The sequence below is a fragment of the Cygnus atratus genome, chromosome 3 (genome assembly GCF_013377495.2).
Source record: "Cygnus atratus isolate AKBS03 ecotype Queensland, Australia chromosome 3, CAtr_DNAZoo_HiC_assembly, whole genome shotgun sequence".
Classification (NCBI taxonomy): domain Eukaryota; kingdom Metazoa; phylum Chordata; class Aves; order Anseriformes; family Anatidae; genus Cygnus; species Cygnus atratus.
The window spans coordinates 49,414,011-49,435,345 of NC_066364.1; the positions used below are offsets into that span (position 1 = coordinate 49,414,011).

A 21,335-nucleotide genomic window follows, 5' to 3' on the forward strand; every position below is an offset into this window, starting at 1 on the left:
GAGTGGCAGTGAACAGAGTTAAGTCCAGCTGGCGACCAGTCACAAATGGCATTCCCCAGGGGTCAGTGTTGGGGCCCATTCTCTTTAATATCTTTATTGATAACTTGGATGAGGGAATTGAGGGCACCCTCAGTAAGTTTGCAGATGACACCAAGTTGGGGTGAAGTGTCGATCTGCAAGAGGGTAGGAAGGCCCTGCAGAGGGACCTGGACAGGTTGGGTCGATGGGCTGATGGGAGGAGGTTCAACATGGCTAAGTGCCAGGTCCTGCACTTCGGCCACAACAATGGTACAGGCAACACTACAGGCCTGGGACAGAGTGGCTTGAAAGCTGTGAAAAAGATCTGGGGGTGCTGACTAGTGCTTGCCTGAACATGAGCTGGCAGTGTGCCCTGGTGGCCAAGAAAGCCAATGGCATCCTGGCTTGTATCAGGAATAGTGCGGCCAGCAGGACCAGGGAGGTGATCATCCCCCTGTACTCTGCTCTGGTGAGGCCGCGCCTTGAGTACTGTGTTCAGTTTTGGGCCCCTCAGTACAAGAAGGACATCGAGGCCCTGGAGCATGTCCAGAGAAGGGCTACGAAGCTGGTGAAGGGCTTGGAACACAAGTCCTATGGGGAGCGGCTGAAGGAACTGGGGTTGTTTAGCCTGGAGAAGAGGAACCTCAGGGGAGACCTTACTGCTCTCTAGAGGTACCTGAAAAGAAGCTGTGCGTCGGCCTCTTCTCACAGATAACTAGTGATAAGACCAGAGGGAACAGCCTCAAGTTGCTCCAGGGGAGGTTCAGGTTAGAAATTAGAAGTTTCTTCTCAGAAAGTGTAGTCAGACATTGGAATGGGTTGCCCAGGAAGGTGGTGGGGTCACCGTCCCTAAGGGTGTTTAAGGAAAGGTGCTTAGGGACATGGTTTAGTGGGTAATAGTGGTAGTAGGGGGATGGTTGGACCAGATGATCTTGGAGGCCTTTTCCAACCTTAATGATTCTATGATTCCATAGTGAAAACAGGCTTCTCTTGAGCTCTTTCAGTAGCCTTTAAGGGCAGCTTAGATCAAGTTTTACACCAACATTTTCTCCCTACCACTGAACCCATGCTAAAGGTAGAATAAATGGCATTCAACTGGTAATGGTCTTTTCTGATGGGAACTGAAGTTCAAATTAAATTTGGTAGTTCATCTATCTCTGTTTCTCATTTGGAGCATGACAGAACTGGGCCAAGAAACAACTGGTTATCCTCTGCAGTGACTGGTTTTAATCAAAGGAATGAACACAAAGCTAACTTTGAAGTCTGCAACGTCCTTGAGAACATGACAACAACTCACACAGGAAGTCTGTTTCAGGAACAGAAGCACTCGAAGACAGGCTGAAACCCACTGCTGCACCAACGGCACTGAACACAGCCAATTCTGAGTGAGCAAGGTGCTAAATCTTATCATGAAGCTGTGGTAATCCATGGAAGCATTAATACTGGTGAGAATTTTCTCTAAATGCCTTTGAATTTGCAGAATTCATGAACCACAAGACAAGAGGCTCCTCTTCGAAAAGAATCTGCTTCGGAGTCAAACAGCTCATCTGACGCTGCCAGAACTTCACGCATGAGCGGCCTTTGTATCATCAGATCTCTTCAGGCACAGGGGCCCTGTGAGACAGCAAAGCCACAGGAGAGTCAAGGGCACTCGTGGTCAGAGCAGTCCCAGCGCTACCAGGCTGGGTGCTCTGAGCACTCCGGTAAGGACAGGGAAAGAAAGGGGGGGACAGAAGAGGCAGAAAACCTTTTCTGGCCACACAGAGACGACTGACTCTTTCTGCAATTAATGCATGAGGAAACCAGATATATTGCTTCAAAACATCAGAGCGTCCTACTTTACCTCTGATGTCGTTTCCTTTCTGGAAGATCTAGCTTCTGCCTCCCAATCAATTGCCTATAACATTCATTTTCACTTGACTGTATAAGGAAATCAATAGCATCTTCTACTTCAGTCAGCAGGGAATGGCAATCGACAAAATAACCTTACTGTACACGAGGCCCGGTTTATGAGAACATATGTTTAAATCCATATTGTCTAAGGCTGTCCACAGTTCATACCTGTGCTCTTATTTACAGCAGATCCCCTACCTGCAAGTGAGAAATCCAACACTGCTAGCATGCACAGGGAGCTATAGCTGCTGCTTTGCCTATCGGAAAGCCTGATCTCTGTGTGGCTTCATCTACACAATGCATGACCCCAGAACTGTTGAAATCCATAAACTCTGTGGAAAACAGATGACAACTGAGGGAGAAACAAGAGGTTATCCAAAGCCTCAACCTAAAATATTCATTAAAAAACTGCTAATCCCAAAAAAGACAGAAGTAAACAGAAACAATGTCCTTCAGAGATCACCTGTTCCAGTAACCTCTGCTCCATCAGTCTTTCTCACGGTAAGAAAAGGTACTTCTACTTTCCAGTTCAAAAAATAAACATGAAATAAGACACCCATTCTGCAAAGATCAGTTTACACAACCTCAACAACACTCCTTTCATCCTTATCAGGTACACTAATATTTCATAAATCCTCTAAGAAAATACTGCTAAACCAGACTTGCACTCCCACAGAAAAGCCTAAGGAAACATTAATGAAAAATTCAGACATAGAAGTATCCATTGATTTAAAGGCTATCGCAGGATTTTGTTAATAACAACTAATTTTGATTTAAAATGTTTCCTTTTCTGTAGTTTATTTGTTCTTGAATCTACTGAGATAACTGAAGCTCAGAAGAGTCATTATTTCTAATACCCTCACAACTACCATTTTTATCTGTCAGTCATATATCTTATAGTCAAGTGATCCATATAAACAAAGTCCCCAGAGCAGGGAGGTCTTTTATAAACCTAAATTATTTAGATACATTCACTCATAAGTCAAGCCAAAACAGTAAAGGTTTTGTCTCTGCTATACAAGTAGAAATTGTTCTTCATTTCCTAAAGTGACATGCTGAGCTAGGCAATTTAATCCAAAAGCAGTTGCCCTGGACCAGCTTCAGCATTCCTTCAGGCAAACACACTGTTGTTGAAACAAATTATTATTATTATTATTTTTTTTTTAAGTTCTGATACTTCGCAAAAGAAATTAAAAAAAAAAAAATGCAGCCTGTGTCAGTTCTTGAATACTAGGAAACAAGCTCAAGAAACAACACATCTTTGAAAGTCAAAGGCAAGAGCTGAAAATCACTTCTCCTAAAGATCCTTTCCTGTATCATACACATGGACTGTACGATATCCTGAACTATACTTCAAGCAGCAGTAAGCATATGTAAATATAAACTTATTTTGCAACACAGAACTCGTGAGTTTAAAAGAGAGGAGAAAGATTTGGGTCAGACAGACAGCATCTGTACAAGTCACAAGTTTGATTAAGGCCGCAGGAGAGGCAAATGCTCTTTCAGGAGATATTTTCAAAAGGCATAGGAAAACGTTACGTCACTAAATGAGTCTCTAATGAAATTTGGTTAGACCATCTCACAGAAATTCTGATTACATGTGCAACTAAACATGAGGCATTCTCAATCTCAGCAATTTTTTTTTTCTTAAATCATGCATGATGTGATAATCTTGAAGGTAAGTTTATGAAAGAAACAATTCTACCTACAAAACAACAGATTAGATAGGATGACCCAGAAATACACCTACATGTTAAGTTTCTAGGTGAGGTAGTTCATGTGAGAAATATTTTGCCCCTTTTCTATCTTGCTTTGCACCTTTTTCCAAGTGGGGTGCCAAAAGCAATCTTTTCTCCCTCCTCTGCTCTCACTGCCTTTTCCTGTAGTGTTATTAGAAAACTCTTAACCCTTTCTCCCTGTAACAGGAAACTTCTTTAAAAAAAAAAAAAGAAAAAACCTAAATCTTGAGAGATTTTCCTTCATAGCTTATTCTGGGCTACCTTATGCACGAGTCCTCCTCTGCAAGCTTGGCAAAAATCTTCATCTGCTTCTCTCTCAAACTCAACCTCTTCTGCTTCTCATTACCCACACTCAGCTCATTTCTTCCTCAATCTCCTACCACCACCCCAATGCCTCTGCACTTGCCCTAGCAGAAAATGAAACACCGGCTGAATGCTGTTTGCATTCTGGCAGGCCACGGGCCACACGGCTCATCTCTGTGCTCAGAGGGCAGCAGAAGAAAGGACAAACTCGCTATGGGGGAGACCATACGCGAGGGCCTGTGGGAAGCACTAAAAATTACTCATCACCACTCACACTGTCCTCCTGGGCAGGAAGCAGAGCCACCAGCGTAGCTGGACTGCCAGCTCTCAGCGTGGCTCAATTATGAAATACTAATGAGCTCTTCCTACTTCAGGGGAAAAGGCATTGCAGACAACTAGTTAGACAAGTTTGTTTTAATTCGGTTTCTTCTCACACATGTTAACAGCGCTTGCTGCTATAGTGTTGTCAGGATTTGCATGTAAGCCTCATATTTAGGCTTCCTTAGCAAGGAGAGATCATAGCAAGGCATGAACACCTTTAGCTATTCAATCTTCCCCAAGATGGCAAGTTTCATCGAGGGGAGGTACAAATGATGAAAGTAAGGAGCAAAACACTGCTTCTCACGTATCATCACAGGTAGAGATGTTGCTGCAGAGAAAGGTAACTGTTCAGGATCCGTCGCCTTCTGACTGGGGTCAATATTGCTGTGACGGAGCCTGCCACAGGACTGTACTAAAAACAGCAACCACCACTGACAATTCAACTCACTTAAGTTCAAGACGCTGTCAAACAGAGAAACTGAAAATTAAGCAAATAACACATCACAGACTTTCAAACATCTTACAAGCACTTACTTGCACTGGTACATAACTCTCTAGTTTCACATCCAGGAGAGTATAATGCTTGCCACATCAAGGAGCTGCCTCTCTCAACAGTAAACGTAACTGCAGTATCCAAGCTCTCGGTTCCCTGTGATTTTTACCCCCAGCACTGTTCATTTGCAGCACTTAAGTCAACTCTGGTGCGAATTTCATTTCCTGACACAGTTGTGCTCTATTACTTCAGCAATTTAAATGCTGAAGAATAGCAATATGGGGAGAACTGCACACAAATTATTGCTATACTAATATTGATTTAACAGAATAAACAGACTGCCTCTGCCTGTTCTACATCGAAGGTTTTCTGCCACCGCAGTGATCTCAGCCGTAAGTGTGACCAGAGGCAACCTCTGAACAACCCAACTCCGTTCGCTGAAGCCACGGTGAGTCGCAGCAGGAGAAAGGCTGTTTTTCCAAGGCAGCTGTGCCTTGCAGCGTTCCTCTTCTCTCTTTATCAATATTTTTCACTTCTGCTTCAAGCAAATAAGATTCATAATATAAATAAATAAATGAAAGTGAAGGTTCCTTGGCTGGCACCAAAACCAGCATTCCTAGGTTAGATTAAACACCTGCTCTGGCTACGGACTTCCCCTTCCTTTCGCTTCCCATGCCCTTTCCCTGAAGTTCACCTGACCTTGGGCAGACTTAGACGCTGTGAGCACTTCAGATCAGCTTTAAGGACTTCACGTTCACGCTTCTACACACCAACATCACACAGAAGAGAACAGGCTCCCCTTTAGTTACAAGTCTACAATACTCAAAAATGGGGGAGGAAGGGTGAATTTATTCATTTCCCCCCTCCTATGCCTGTAATTTACAATGATGTTTTTGAATCCGCGTCACTGCTCCCCAGTTTCCAGAAGGGAATTCTGTACTTGGCAGATAAAGTGGAGCCTGTTTTATACCAATTCTTCTTTGAAACTTCAGTATATTAATAACAGTGCAATCTGACAACTTGCAAGTTGCAACTTTCCTTTTAAAAAGTGTATTACTCTATCAGCACATAAATCAGTGCTCTTCATTCAGCAGATACATTGTATTAATCACGAGTGATTTTATGACTGCAGCAGAGCACCGGGCAGTGCCAAACTGTATATACTTGCCAAGCATTAAATGGCAGGGTGGTCATTGCTGTCATTCCCTGCACTTACATGCTTTCTAAAAGGCATTTTGAAACATGAGGATTAAAAATATTATACGCATTGTTATTTAGGAAAAAAATATATCATTTGTAATTGTATTTTAATAACCGCTGTTGCCCAAACCCAGGTAGTGAGCCAAAGAACAATAACGCAGCCGCAGCACGAGGGAAAGCCGACAGCTCAGTTGTTTGCTTAAAGGCAAGCAGGAGCAGCAGTACTAGAAAGGTTTTATTCACATGGAGCACTCAGGACCAGCTTTGGCTTTTACAAGCGTTACATCTACTACTGCAGAACTAAGAACAGAGCGGCCTGTTTCTCGCTTGGATCCTGAATCCCATTATTCCTGGCGTGTCCCTGACTAATCAGCAGCGGTACCTTATCAGCTTGCTGACTTGTGCAAACATCCTCCTGCAGGTGAGCAGACATTCGGATGAAGGAACAGAAATACTCTGCAGTGGCCTGAACTTACAGACTGATCTTTCCCGAAGAGTAAAGGGAAATAATTCAGACACATACAACAAAAAAAACAAATTCCAATCCACACTTCATCCTAAAAATTGCCTCTGATAGAGGTACATGAAGTCGAACAACTAAACACACCATGGAGGCTTAAACCGTAATCAAAGTACCAGCAAGGAATGTAACGAGGAGAGGTGAGATGGGAAACTAATCATACTTTCCTAGCCATGACTGGAAAAATTGCAGTCTTTGTTTTACTGGACAAATGTGAACCAGTGTCCAAAGAAGCGTTAGCAGGAGTCAGCATGACGTATTTAAGGTAATACGCACACAGAAAAATAACAGCAGATTTTCCAGCTACATGAAGAGCTAAACACTTAACGTCGGCAGCTGAATTGCCATCCCAAGGTTTATCTGTATATCACTGTTCCCCCTCCAGTGATTTCAGTGTCCACTGAAATAAACCATGGGACAGCTTATACAGAAACCTGTTTTCTAGCCCTACTGGACTACAAAGATACCACTGAAAGTTTTGCAAACCCAAGTGCCTAATTTAGCTAAACACATAACAAAGGTAATACTCCAGACCTTGTCAGACCACACAAACACTTCTGAAGTAAATGGAAGCTGCAGGTGCTCAACATCTTTAAAAAAAAAATACGCTCATTCAGTACATGCAAATGTCAGACCAACTTTTTTTTTTTTTTAATAGGCAGTCAGGTTTGAACAAAGTCTTTCACAACTTTCACAGAAATCAATTGGCTCACTAGAAACACGCCCAGTGATACTGCATTCTAGGCTGAAAAAGCCAAACTACATTGCTACTTTGTTTAAAAACTGCTTTTATGCCCAGGCCATTCACTGAGATCTAAGCAATGCAACCACTTTTTTTTTTTTTCTAAGCAAGCATTTTATCCAACAGCTTGCCAAGCTCTGTATAAACACATTTTACTATTTCATAAAGTTTATAGGCCAAGTTTTTGAAACATGAAGTGACAAGCTCTCAGTGGAATTTCTGCAGAGCTACATGGTTCTTATTGCTCTCAGCCCCCTGAGACTGCAAATTGACTATGAGAAGCAAGTAGCCAGGATCTTTTTAGTTGATACAAGAATGCTTTGCAAACTTGAAATACTGAAATAGTCCCTCTATGATCAAGCAAAGAAGAATCCCTTTACATGTGCCTCAATATCCCCCAGTGATCAGCACGCTATAAATATGCGTCACTGCTGGGTTTCTGTTGTTGCCAGCACTGGAAAAAGTTTCTCTCTGTCGTTAAGAAACCCTTAAATTTAACATCTAATGGTAAATATGCTCTGCTGCACGTTTTAGGAAGCTTTATTAGCTTTAGGTAGCTTTATTTCATAAAGAAATCACCCCATCTTAATTATTTAGGTCGCTCTCTACATTTTCCTAATGTCACATCTCCGTTTCACCATAGGTCCTAATGTCAAACAACAGCAATTGAGAGTGAACTTACTGATGCTGTAAAAAAGGGGCTAACAACCCAGTTTCTATGCCTCATGAAGTAAAACCTCTGACTACAAAGTACAGTTGCATTTGTGCCACATTATATTGCGTTTCAATCAAATTGACTGCCTACTGAAACTTTTCACTTCCTTTTACCAGCAGGCCTAATTACAGCTCAAGGTCTCCCTTGGCTAATCAGAGCTGGAGATAATCATTTTGCCATGTTTACTTTTGGTTTATTGCCCATTTGTATTTCTAATACTATTATTTATGGATTTTGTAGACACGTTCTTCATGGTGCTTCGCAGCATCCATGCAATCCTTGCAACAATGTTCCATTACTACTGAAGGAAATGAAGCAGATAAGTTATAGACAGACATCAAACTTCTTTTTTTTTTTGGTCATAGAAAGAGTAAACCCAAAGTTCCAACTCTTTTATGTTTTTCTTACAAACAGTAATTTTAGGACTACTACATCAGGGAGCAGCAGCAAATATTTTATCAGCATTTTGGGTATTTTTACCACAGCTTCCTCTCATATAACTTTTATATATGTAATATATTCACATGTGAATAAATAACTTAAAATTATAAAACCAAGATGACTAAATCCACCAATATTAGGAGAACTCGGGGGCACCTGTAATACCCAGAAAGGCTTTAAAGTTTCTTTTTAAAGTACGTTATGTGTAATTATTTTTTTTAGGTTGCAGAGCCAGTTACAGTCAGAACCAGAGCTCCTTTCTCAGCGTTCAGTCCTCCACCTGAGCTGGTGTGCTAACTTTCAGTTACTGATCTCTTTGATACTGCGTCTTCTTAACTGAGGGCTTAAAGTCGAGACACACATGAATGCAATTTACTCCTACAAAAAAAAAGAAAAAGAAGAATATCTGGGTTTTTCTATGAAGTTAAAGCAGCATTCCATCAATCACTTCCAGAACTTCGTAAAACAAACAGAAAAGGGTATTTTTTTCATATTGAGGGGTTTTCTCTTTCGAAGTTTCGGTTGCCTGGAGTGGAAGGCTCTTCAGCTTTCTGCCTGAAGGGTACCGTGTGAGATCTGCAAGCATGTTTTGCAAGTCTTTATGCAGCACGGTTGGCACACTTCTACAGACACGGCCTATGTCATCGCAACGAAGGGGAAGCGCTCGATGGCTCTCGCGGAGGAGAAGGGTCACTGCCAGCCCCTGCACCTGCACGGGTGCCTTTCTGAGGCCTCAGCCCCGCTCCCCGAGGACCCGGCGGGGTCGGGGAGCTGCAGCCCGAGCCCGGGGCTGCTCCTGGCCGCCCAGCACGTGGCCGGGAGCCCCCGCAGCACCTGCGGGAAGGGGGGCGGCACCCGGGGGGGGGGGGGGTGCCGTGCGGGGAAGCCGGGCGCCCCGCAAACTTCGGGGGGCCGCAGGAGGAGGAGGAGGATGAAGGGGGAAGGGGCGAGGGGACCCGGCGGCGGTTGCCGGCGCTGTCGGCCTTACCCGTCCTTGCGGCGGGCCTTGTAGACGTGCCCGTAGGTGCCCCTGCCCACTTTGCAGCCCTCGTACTCGAAGAGGTCCTCCACCCGCTCGCGCTCGGCCGCCAGCTTCGACTTGAACTCGTAGTCCATGTCTCGCCCATGGGCAGGGCGGCGTGAGGGGGGGGGGGGGGGAGGCCGGATCAGCACCCCCGGCCGGCGGAGCCCCCTCCGGCCGCCGCCATCTCGTGGGGGTGCGGGGGGTGGGGGTGGGGGGGGCGGTTTGTTTTTGTTTTGGTTCGGGGCTCTGCGGCGGGGGGGGGGGGGGCGGGGGGGGGGGAGGGGGCGCGCGCCGCCGCCGCCCGCTTCAACTCGGCTCCCGGCGGCGCGGCGCGGGGGGTGCCGGGAGTCGTAGTGCGGCGGCGGGAGCCGGCCCCGGCGCCTGCGGACGGGATTTTAAAGCGGCGGGACTACAACTCCCAGCATGCCCCGCGCCGCCTCCCTTTCACTCTCCTCCCCGCCCCTCCCCCGGCCGGGCGGGCGGTGTCGGCTCACTGAGCTCCCCGGAGCCGGCCTGAGCGTGTCGGCGGCCGCGGGGAGCCCGCCGGGCACCCGGCGCTGCGGGGCGGGGGCGGGAGAGAGGGGAGCGCTGCCGAGCCCGGGGCCTCCCGCCGGGACGGCGCCGCGTAGCGCGGCCGCTTGTTTACCCCGGCGGCTGCCACTCAAGACGTTAGCCCCGCCCCCCGCTGGATGTCGGCCCCTGATTGGCCGGTCCGGCCCCGCCCCCGCCGCCCGGCCTCGGGGAAAGGCTTCGCGCCCGCAGCCGGCGCCTGGGGGCGGGGCGGGGCGGCCGTTGGGGCCGTTACGGCCGTTGGGCCGCCTGCGGGGCGCGCTGAGGGGATCGGAGCGGGCTGAGTGGGCTCGGTGTTAGAGCGAGGGGCGCGGGGAGGGGATCACACGGTGACCCCCTCTTAGCCATGAGGTGTGGTGCTTGGGGATCCTTACAAAAAGCTTCAGTACCAGCCGCAGAGATTTGGGGCAAAGGTGCTGCTACCTACAGGTTCACGTGTATAAATCACGTTTCAGTCAATTATCCCTTTTAAAATCACATTCCAGTCAATTATCCTTTTTAAAATCACATCTCAGTCAATTCTCCCAGGATTTCTCTAAAAATATTACTCTGCACGCTGCCTTGCGTCACAGAAGCACCACAGAGATCAGACCTCATCCCAAGGTTATTTCTTGGTACACAAGCAAGCTATGGCCCCTGCCTCGTGTGCTCAACCCTACCTTACAAGTGGATGAAACCAAACGAATCAGATGAAGGAAAGAGTGGAAAAGGAGGTTGCACGTAGACGGAAACCATCCCATGCCCAGCCAGCCTTAGCTGGTTACCTGCATGGAAAGTTTTTCCACGTAGCGCGGCGGCTGGGAGGGGTAGGGTGGCTGATGGGGAGCTGTCGCTGCTGACGAAGCACAGGGAGGGGTCCGCTGCTCAGGGAGGCACTGTGTGATTACCAGCACATAGCTGAATCATGAGGTCCCGGCCAGGAGTTTGGTTCCCAAACCAAATATCAGTATCACCGTTTTGAGGTGATTATTTCTTCCAGAAGGCAATGGCTGGTCCAATGTGCCGGGTATCTAACAGTCAAAATTCTCAGAAAACTGTCACTCCGTCGCCAAAGTAATATTTGCCAGAGAACCACAAGTACTTTTTTTTTTTTTTTCAGCTGCAGATATGGATCTTTCTGAATGAGACCAGATCATGAGCTGGCAATTATCCTAAACACAGCAGAGAGGGGGCCATTTATCTTTCAGCATCAACATTAAAGACCTTTGCTAAAATTAGAGCTAACCGTTTTAATTTTGCAAAGCTCTCACATCTTTAGTCACCTGGTAATCAAATCCAACGTTGAGAAGAAAGGGACACAGACTCACAAGGACAAGCGTGTAGCTGCTGCAGGAGGTTGTGCTACCTAGGTGCATTAATCCAGACTTAAAGTCACAAGGATTAAGGAATACCTTGCTGTCAGTAATAACAAACTCTATGAGTTCCCGTTGCCCTCAAAGTAATAATTATTATTTCCCATTTTCGTCAGTGACATTTGTTTTCTTCTCTTTCCATTACACCATGCAATGAAAGCCTGCTTCTTGCTATAATTCGCTGCATGTCTGCAGCCCTGGTTAAGAGGGCTGACAGCACACCCAGGTACAGAAGGTCAGCTAGGCTGACATTTGTAAGCCAAGGCAGCTTAATTCCCCTCTAACCTGTACTGGACCCGGCTCCCTAGCGCTGCAAATAGTTTTATCCTTTCTTCCATAAATCGATTATGCTTTGGCAGTCAGTATTTTGCCCCTTACTGCTGCTCCTGGGAGCCTGCCCGATAGAAACCTCTCTGCCAGGTGGAAGCCTTTTTTTAAATTCCAAGCCTGTGTTTCCGTGTGACCAGCCTACATCCATCTTTTCTTCCCATGCAAATACTGCCCTAAAGTAGCCTTTCCCTCTCTCCTGTGTGTGTCCCCTGCCAAAAGTATTTATAGACAGCAATCTCATCCCCTCACAGCCTTTTATTTTGCTGGACTAAACCAGCCGAGCTCTTCTCATTCCCCTCATTAACTCCCAACCCCTCTTCTTTTGATCATCCTGTGGTATTTGCCAATCCTGCAAAGGAGAATTTACATTAAACATTTCATGTAGCAAGCATGCCATTGCATCTTAAATATATGTTTTGTTAGAATCTGAAATGACCTTATGAATTCTCATAGAAACAGATAAATAAAATGCATTCCTTTTTATTTAGAAATTCATTTTCACTTGTTTTACCCTTGAGAGGTTTGTGTCTGTTTAATAATAACACAAAATGGGACTCCCTCTGATCACTGTACCAAAAATGGGAGTTTGGCTGATTCTAAGCAAGATACGTGAAAAGCAAAATGTTATCTGTGCTCCCATTCCTTCTCTCATGGCATAGCCTTACTTCCAGTTTCTGAAACCTTCTGCTGAAAATGTAAATGAACACGTAAAGCACAGCATCAGCTCAGCATCAGCTAAGACTAGGCCAGCTCAGAGGGTGGTAGGAACGAGGGTACCTCCTGCAGAGGTTTTATCAGTTGACGGTTAGAAGACGGGCACATTTGTCTCGTCTGGAAGTTGGGGCACACGTCAGGATTCTGCCTCAGCTCCATAAAGATGGAGAACGTCGTCGTCATCCGTCTGGCACAGCCGCCACGCTCGCTGGAGAGCAGCTGCTTGGCACCCTGTCCGCACTGTGCCCCGCGGCGAGCAGCCCTGGGCACATCCTGCGGGCTGCAGCAAACGGGCCAAGGGAGGGAGAGCGGTGCTGTGACACGGCCGCTGCTCTTCCTAGCGTGGTCGCGATCCGGGTCATACACATCTTGTAGCACTCACTTTTTTAAAAAGTCCAGCAAACAGACTTTGGCTGAGTGGAAAATACGGGTGGGAGGTAAAAAGAATCAGATTGTACTTCTCCCCTACTTGGACAGTCTCCAGTTACTGAACTCCACTTTGACACTGTTCCTGTTCTGAGAGACTGTACTCCCGTGGAAATGGCTGTTGCTTATTCAAAAGTTTTTTCTACCGTTCTTCACTCTGGTTTATTATCATGTTATTCACTTCTAATCAGAAGACAAGCGAATGTAACACTTTAAATATATAATGCCCTACCCTTTGCTGGTTGTGCTGATGCAGAAATTCTGAAAAGCCACATCAAAAATAGAAAGTGAGAGGCTTGCAGACTGCAAGCATGATTCTGGGGGGCTGACAGCCTAACTGAAGATGCAGGGCTGTTGCTTGTTAGAATCACCATTTCTTCACAGTCTCAAGCTGCTGAGGCTAAGGAGTGCCCAGGCTCTTGGACAGGAAAGGTGTTTAAAGCAAGTCTGAAAGCTGAGGAATTGCATGTTCTCACCAAGTCTCTGTTCAGTTCTCCCAAACAGTAAGACATGCATTTCTTGTGAAAATAATAATAATAATAATAAAATAAAACAAACAAAATAAAATAAAAAGCAGAATTTGTTTTTTAACCCTTCAACATCAAGAAAGTGGTACAGACCGTTTTTCTTCTTTTCAGATTGCCTTACACACAAAATACACTTTTTTATTTTATTTCCACTTTGTTTTAAATTAATTCCCTGTCTTAATTAGTTACATTTTCTGTCTTAGCCAACCACATACTCTTTCCTGTTTGTGTATGGGTGAGACCAAAAAAAAAAATAGTTTTTAATTTTTTTTTCTAGGCTACATCTGGAAGTAGTTGCACCTTTTGTTAACTTACTCTTTGTAGATTTTACTTGTTAATCCAGTAAGAAATTTTGGATTCTTAGGGATCAGGGACAGACTTTTTCCAGTAGATCTTGAGTGGGACATTAATAAATGTATAGAAGCAATGTTTACTTACGTCAGTCACGTTGGACTTGATGTTACTTCTCATGCATCTCAGAAGCCAAAGGAAATGAGAGTAGAGAAAATTCAAAAGGAACAGCAGTCTCACATGAACTGCATTATTATCTCTACAGACGCAGAGAAAAACTAATGGTTCTGCTTCAAAGTGTAGAAATATACTTGGGAATTTTAAACATATTGGCATGAAAGTGTGAAGAGCCTAATTAGAGGCTTAGAGCATGTCAGAGGATTTTTGGTAGGCATAGCTTAAAAAGTCTTTGGCTGTACATTTAGGTGTTTTAATTCTCAGTAAAACTCTATATTTTGGAACCTTTTATGTCAATTAACTTCAAAACACGTATATTAAAAGTATTAACTTTATACGTTTAGAAAATAAAGTACAGCACTAAGGTGCTCTATCAAGATTTTGCAGTAAATCTAGAGAGAGTGCTAGGAATGGAAGATGGGAGGCCTGACTTCTGCTCCCATTATATAATTATTTGGCTAGCTCTGTGGTTTTTAAATTTGTTTTTTACAGTACCTTAATCCAAATACTACTAAAATAGAAACCTTGTGTTGTTTTTCTTGAGTATAATCCAAAAAATGGGTCTCAAAATAGGCAGCACTGCTTTTAACCTTTTTTTTTTTTCTTGAGAAAAAGAGAGCCCTCACAAAAACTCACAAAAGCTTCTCCCTAACCTCTCTTTACAGACAGGCAAGACTGAACAGTTACCTCACAGAGACAAAGGAGTTCAGTGTTCAGCAGGTAAAAAAGTGGGACACAGCAAAGTAAATCAAAATAATTCTGCATTGCTTGGTGTGCAACTACAATTCAACCTTATCACTGACCCACCAGTGTCATCAAGCGTGTGTCTTAGCACATCCACTCACTCCCTATGAATTGTGAAGCAAGATGTATGAGCTTATTTCAGCTGGAAACACAACATGCAGTACAGCGTGCTTGCTTCAGTTTGCCAGAAAAGGCAAAAAGTCAGAGGATACAACTAACTAATGCCATCACGTTCACATAATGAGCCTGATAGCTGGTTTAGAGGGCCAGTCATTACAACCAACATAAAGCAGGGATTTAGAGAAAGCCTTGAACTCTAAAAATGTGGAATCTGCACTTAATTATGGAGAAAGCATAAACTCCAATTCTGAATATAGCAGCCAAAAATTTGGAACTGGGAGCCATGCAGTCAGTGTAACTGAGTTTCCTCGGCTTTTTCAATCCACGTGCATCATTGGCATTCCAGCACAACCACATTACACCTACTACTGCTTCCCTTACGACGGTCACAGTTTTCAGAAACTAAAATAATTCTAAACTTCCCTGTAGAATACACTGACTTTTTTTCCGTGAACTGGGAAAGACGGTAGTATATAATGAAAAATGAAAGATGTTTCTTTAATTTCTAGGGAAAATACACTTGAAGAATACAGAGGAGAACGCATCAAAACAGCCCAGTGGGACAGCTTTCTGAAGTTAAATCTGTTCCGACAGACGAAACAGAACTCTGCTAAACAACCTCAACCTTATCAAGTTCTATTATTCCAACACAATAGTAACTGCTATGTTTTCAGCTGTTTCCACTGAGTATAATACATTTTATACCAATTTACTGGGAGAACCCATCCTATGGATGGACAGCTATGGCTATGGAGTTGTATTTCATGACAAGTCTATAGGACAGTATTTAATTTTTATATTCCTTTTACCCAAATAGATTGTGATGTCCTTATTACAGCAAATGTTCAAAAGGGCTTTAATAAATCATCAACAGATAGGAGACACTGGACAAGACTGGACAAGACATAATAGAATTCAGTTGTACCAAGTGAGATTTATGTATAGAAAAACGTCTGAGCGGTAAAGGTATTTACATATTGGAATTTTCTGGAGATAGTCTGTAATCATTAGATTAAAATCATTAGATATTTTTAAGAAAAGTTTAGATAAACTTCAGACAAATTTTGTAGGTAATGAAGGTCAATATGATGAGAGGAGAGGGGATAGAAATTAAATTTCTTGCCTTTTTTTTTTTTTTTTGTATTGCCCTATTTTTCTATGGCACTCTGATTCTATATGACATACAAAGGAGTGTCATCTCATGGACAAAGTTAAAAGACAAAAGACAGAAGTAAACCACGAGTTTCCGTGACAGAAAGGTTATCCCATATGGATTGCTTGAAGCTGAGTCATTCACAGCTCATAAATGAACTGGGAAAAGGAATGAGTGATGATGTGACAACATTTGAAGAACATATATAATAACTCAAATCTAAAGCTGATTGAAAAGTGCTGCAAGAGAGACTCCCATGACACCATGTGAGTAGTGGTAGCTGAAAAGCAGTGTTCCAAAATGCAGTGTAATGCACATGAGGGAAGAAAAAAAAAACTTGCATACGTGATGACGGACTCTAGAATAGCTAGTATCAGTCAGGAAAAAGTCTTGAAGCAAAGAAGGGGTTATGGCTATGTGCTTGCCCTTTTCTTGTTCTCTTTCATTTTTTGCTAGATGGACCACTGCTGTGAACTACTACAGCCGTTCTTATCATCCAGTGAGGAGAGACTAAATAAATTTGGACCAGTTAGATGGCAAAATGAATGAGTAGGGGGTGATGACTGATCAAGAACTAAACTGATTTGAAAGAGGCTGGATAAACTTGGTTAATACAGTGTCATTTGTGGCTATTACATACAGCGTTTCAGAGGAAACTACCAGCTCCAAACAACTCAGCTTGGTAGAAGCTGAGAAGATGAACTGGCAAAAGAAACCAGCAATGCAAGAGCTGATTCCATCCTGCCTGGGAATGATTTTGAGCTTTGTGAAACTATGGTGGAATTAGACTTAAGAAAACCAGAGAAGAACTCCTGTATTGAGAGCCTTGATACATTACTGAAGTTCTGTTTTTCTTCTCTAATTTTATTATTACCTAATTCTATCCATGTCTCAGTGGCAAAATCCTAAATTATCTAGGTTCCAGAACTATATTTACAGCCAAATAGGAAATGACAGAATTGGCTGCTGGCTCATTATGCTGAAGAAGTTGAGCAACTCTGAATTTTAGAAGAAAGCCAGATGGTCTAATGGGAGCAGGAGCCAGAAGTGCCATTGCCATGCATTCTTTTATTTCTTTTGGATCCAGGCTTTCTATCTGTAATATAAGGCAGCGTGCATCCCCATCTTTAGGAAAACTTTTGGATTAAAGTTCTACCAAAACTATCACTTAGCTTTACTAGCTATGTCCGTCCACCAGTAAAGAATTTGCAGTAGGCCAAGTGTCAATCAGCCTGAAAAAAACAACTGACCAAAATCTTTTTATAGTTCAGGCTGTGATCTTGCCACTACAACTCAGTAAAAAAGATTCTCCTGAGACAGATGCCTACTGCTAATGCCATGTAGAGAGAAGACTAAGCACCAACTGTTGGAGCAAACCTACTTCTTAAAGCCTTGCCACCAGACCCTCAAAATTTTATTGTCAAACACCTGCAGTGCTTCTCACGGGGTGAACTATCAAGGAGAAGGTGACTGGTGACTTTGGCCTGCCAGAAGGTGCAGAAACAAGGGTTTATGTGGGAGAAGAGCGGGATCGATGCATCCAGACACAATAACTAGTGGCTCTTACAGCAGTACGTGAAGACCTTTACAGCAGAGTAAGAAGACTTCTTACCTTATCACCAGTTTCTGTGTTGTTCTTACTCTATTGTACGCATAGAGACTCAGCTAAATTAAAGAAACCAAAGGTATTAAATTAATGCACCTAAACTGAAGCACTTTCAACTGCCACATTAATGCTTCTTCGATGTATAAAGTGCCCTTGGTTCTCTATAGTCTGTGAGAGCATACTGCATCTGGCTGGGATGGAGTTAATTTTCTTCACAGCAGCCCGTACAGTGCTGTGCTTCAGATCTGTGACCAAAACACGTTGATAACAAACCCAAGTTTTGGCCATTGCAGAGCAGTGTTTGCCCAGCATCAAGGCTTTCTCTGTTTCTCACTGCCCCCGCAGCGAGTAGGCTGACCCAAAGTGTCCAAAGAGATATTCTATGCTGTATAGCGTTGTTCCCAGGAACAAAACTGGGGTGGAGGGGAGATTTGGCAAAGTAGCCATTGTTCACAGACTGGCTGGGCATCAGTCTGCGGGTGGTAGGTGATGAGCGAGTGCCTTTGCATCACTTGTTTCTTTTCTTTTTTTTTTTTCTTTCCTTGACTTATTAAATGTCTTTATCTCAACTTTTATCTCACTTTTGTCCTTTTAATTCTCTTCCCTCGTCCCACTTGGAGCAGTGAGCAAGCAACTGGGTGTGGGTTGAGCTGCTGGCCGGGGTCAACCCACCACAAATGGGCAAGGTCTGGGAAAGAATGAGAAGGAGGGGGATGCATCCTACCTGGCTAATTGCCTTGCCTGACTCTTGCCTTCTGCAATGTGTATGGGAACTACCAAATCCCTATTACTAGGACTGCGTGGAAGAAGTCACAGTTACTTTTCTCCTTCTTATCTGCTGTGTCAGTGAGAAGATATTATGGATCTCAAAAGGATTCACAAACTGGTTGTTGGGGGAAACAACCAAACAAACGGGCTGCTTCTTCCAACCTCTAATGCAGGCATAGGCAGCCTATAGCTCTTAAATCGCATGAAGCTTCTGTGTGGCTTCTGCAAGAGCTACACCATATGACAGACAGCAGGCAGCATAAGTACAGAAGTTCCTGCAAATTCTGTATGTCCAGCTGTTAGAAAATGCAAACACTGGAGCTGATGAATCTGGAACTACCCTGTTGCCTTGGACCTAGCTCTACTCTGCACTGCAATGTCTGTGACAGACAAGTCTGTAAAATTGTTTTGCAGTTCGACCACTCCTTTGGCATTGACAAGATGCCAAGTGAACTTAAGCTTTCATCTCTCATATTCCTCATCTGAAACTTTGATACTGCACAACCACACTCTGACCCCATGACAGCCAAACTACAGTCTTCCTCTGATGGAAGTTTTCTTATCATTAGGTAAACTTGCAGCAAAATAGGCTCCTCCGCCAACTCCGTGACTCCTGATGAACTGTAGGAATTTGCATTCTATGGGTGCATGAGCTTTTCAGGACTGTGTGGAAGAAAAAAAAAAGTGGAAAGTTTTGGATTTTTTTTTTGTTTGATCGTTTGCCTTTTTTTTTTTTTGTTGGTTGTATATTTTTCCTCAGAGTGAAGAAACTTAAATTTTAAAGAGTGAAACTCATACACTGAGCTTCAATAGTAACTTATTGGAACTGCATTTACCCCAGAGTCTATTCTGAACCTCATTTTCACCATTGGAAAACTCCATTATTCATGTTTTGGTTCTTATGTCTATAAAGAGGAACAATAGACATCCTTAATAGGACTATATAAATTTAATTGATAACCTTGGACAGAAAGCTCAAAGCTCAAAGTATTAACCATTATTTTATTGCTATTACTTCATTATGGCAAAACGATAGTTGCTAGTGCAAACAGGACTTCCTTCATATAGCCTATAAGTCCATCACTTACAATGGATTCTTTGGTTTAAGACCAAACAAAAGGAACTGAAACTTTAAGATACTTGTTATAGAAACAAGCATGGCTTGACATAGAAATTAGTGCGTTATCAGTGGTAACAAACGGTAACAGTAGACAAGTATCAAGTTAGCAAATTGTTCATATGAGAGGTCCCAAATATTGCGTGTATTGAACTGGATGCTTATGGAAAAGAAGATAAAGTAATATAAATAAAATGTCTTTAAATGGTGACCATTGTGCTGGTTCTTTTTGGGTGTCAAGCCCCTTCAGTCTGTCTAATTTGGTCGTGCTGCGTTTGACTTGGGTCATTCCCATTCGAGTTGTGCTGTTACGAAGAGGCAGAAATGAGGCCCTGGCTCCTCTGGATCTGCGTGCCACCCTTTGTCCCTCCCCTGTGCCACAGCTCGGGCTCCCGGCCCATCATCCATCTTCCCTTCCCCCAGTGCCCCCAGTTCCCTCCTCCTGCCTCCCAGCTCCCAGCTGGTGACAACCACTGAGACGTGGCTGCTTTCTATCCGGGCATGTGCAGGCTGGCAGAAAAATAAATACAAGAAGTTTTGAGCTCAGGCAGCAGCCTTTCCTTCACGGTAATAATTGGAAGGAAGTGATCTTTCTTTTATGATTCACAAACTTGAAGGAATTTCAGTTTCTGTTTCAAACAAAGTTTCCTGTTTCTGTATCAAATGTAACTGAAATAAGCTCGCGGGTTCAAAAGTTATTAGAGAGGGTCTGACAAGATCAGTAGGCAAATGGCATTATCACCTAAACCCTGTTTCCTAAGGCTTACAATCACGGAGAAGTGCCCTCTGATGATAAAACAAATATAATAACGTCGAGGACAGGTCTGGGCAACAAGGAAAATCTTGGTCTCCGGAGTTTCCAAACCATTTAGAACATTCAAGGGGGTTCTCCAAAACCATTTAGTGGCATCACAGCAGAAAAACTATAATTGTTTTGATTTATCAGGATTAATACAGAATTTAGTAGAGACCAGGGCGGCATTTCAGGAGCCAGAACTTGAGTCTTTGATAAATGTCCTTGAATCAATTCCCAAACAATAAAATTGTAGTTTGTTGTCAAAAACCTAGGGCTTTTTATTTTGAAAAAAAAAAAAAGTATTCATAGGTGCTACTATTTGGAATTGAAAGATTCATTGGGAATGAAAGATTCCCACTGCCTTTAGAACTTCTTGCGTATGAAAGACCTTCTACTTGACCATACATAGATGAGAATTATACGCCATGTATGGGTGTGTTTTCTGCCTTTATTAAGTGCATTCTTCTTTCACATTGCCAACATCCTAGACTGTATCCGGCTTAAATTCAGATACAAAAAGAGCTAGTTTTGGCACAGCACAGGTAACAGATGGTACCTGTTCTATAGTATGATAAAACTGAATGCTTCCTTTTGTGTATAATATCTTTTCCTCGATATCACTTAAATGTTGATACCACATGTCATCCTTATCCCTCCCAGAACACATTAAAAGCGAGGGGAAAAAAAAGCCAAACATCAAATTCACCTTGGTGTGACTTTGATGGAAATAAGACAGAGAGATTAGATGAACTCAGTGGCTTTACAAATTATTTTATTTTTGTCTGTCAATAATTCAGTTTTCATTGAAAGTCTGCCAGGTCACTGAAATGGTAGAAAAAGCCATCTAGTGTCAAAAAGATGTCTAAGAAGAACTTAATGTGTGAAAGTAGTATCGTGGTTATACCAACTATGGATGAACTGGAAGCAGAGAAGTAGATGTGATAAACTCCTGGTGAGCAAACAGTACGCAGTGACCATAGCTCGTATTGGTCGGGTGGTCGGGCACATAATACACTTTCACAGAGGAGTGATATAATATAGAAGTTCTGAACATCTACATGAGAAAGGCTGAAAATAAAGATAAAAGATGGAGGAAAGTCCCAGAACACGGGGAAGTTAATTTCCCAGTTCAGTCTGGTCATGCAAAAAAAGCAGATCCAAGTGCTATGATGTGAACACCCCAGAGCTTTAAGTGGGACAAATCCTGTAGAATCCCCTCCAGAAACTCATTCCCA

The 21,335-nt window shown here is 43.4% G+C and overlaps 1 protein-coding gene across 2 annotated transcripts in view; it reads right to left on the bottom strand.

Moving 5' to 3' along the window:
• The window catches only part of CDK19 (cyclin dependent kinase 19), a 127,058-nt gene extending 117,403 nt beyond the window's left edge, over positions 1–9,655 (bottom strand). Inside the window, exon 1 of one of the 2 annotated variants that reach the window (XM_035564833.2) lies at positions 9,374–9,655. In XM_035564833.2, coding sequence (XP_035420726.1) covers positions 9,374–9,501 — 128 coding nt within the window. In that variant the 5' untranslated portion in view covers positions 9,502–9,655. Of the gene's footprint in view, positions 1–4,808; positions 4,838–9,373 lie in introns of those variants that run through there. The other variant, XM_050709864.1, reaches the window with a different exon arrangement.
• Between the last annotated feature and the right edge of the window lie 11,680 nt (positions 9,656–21,335).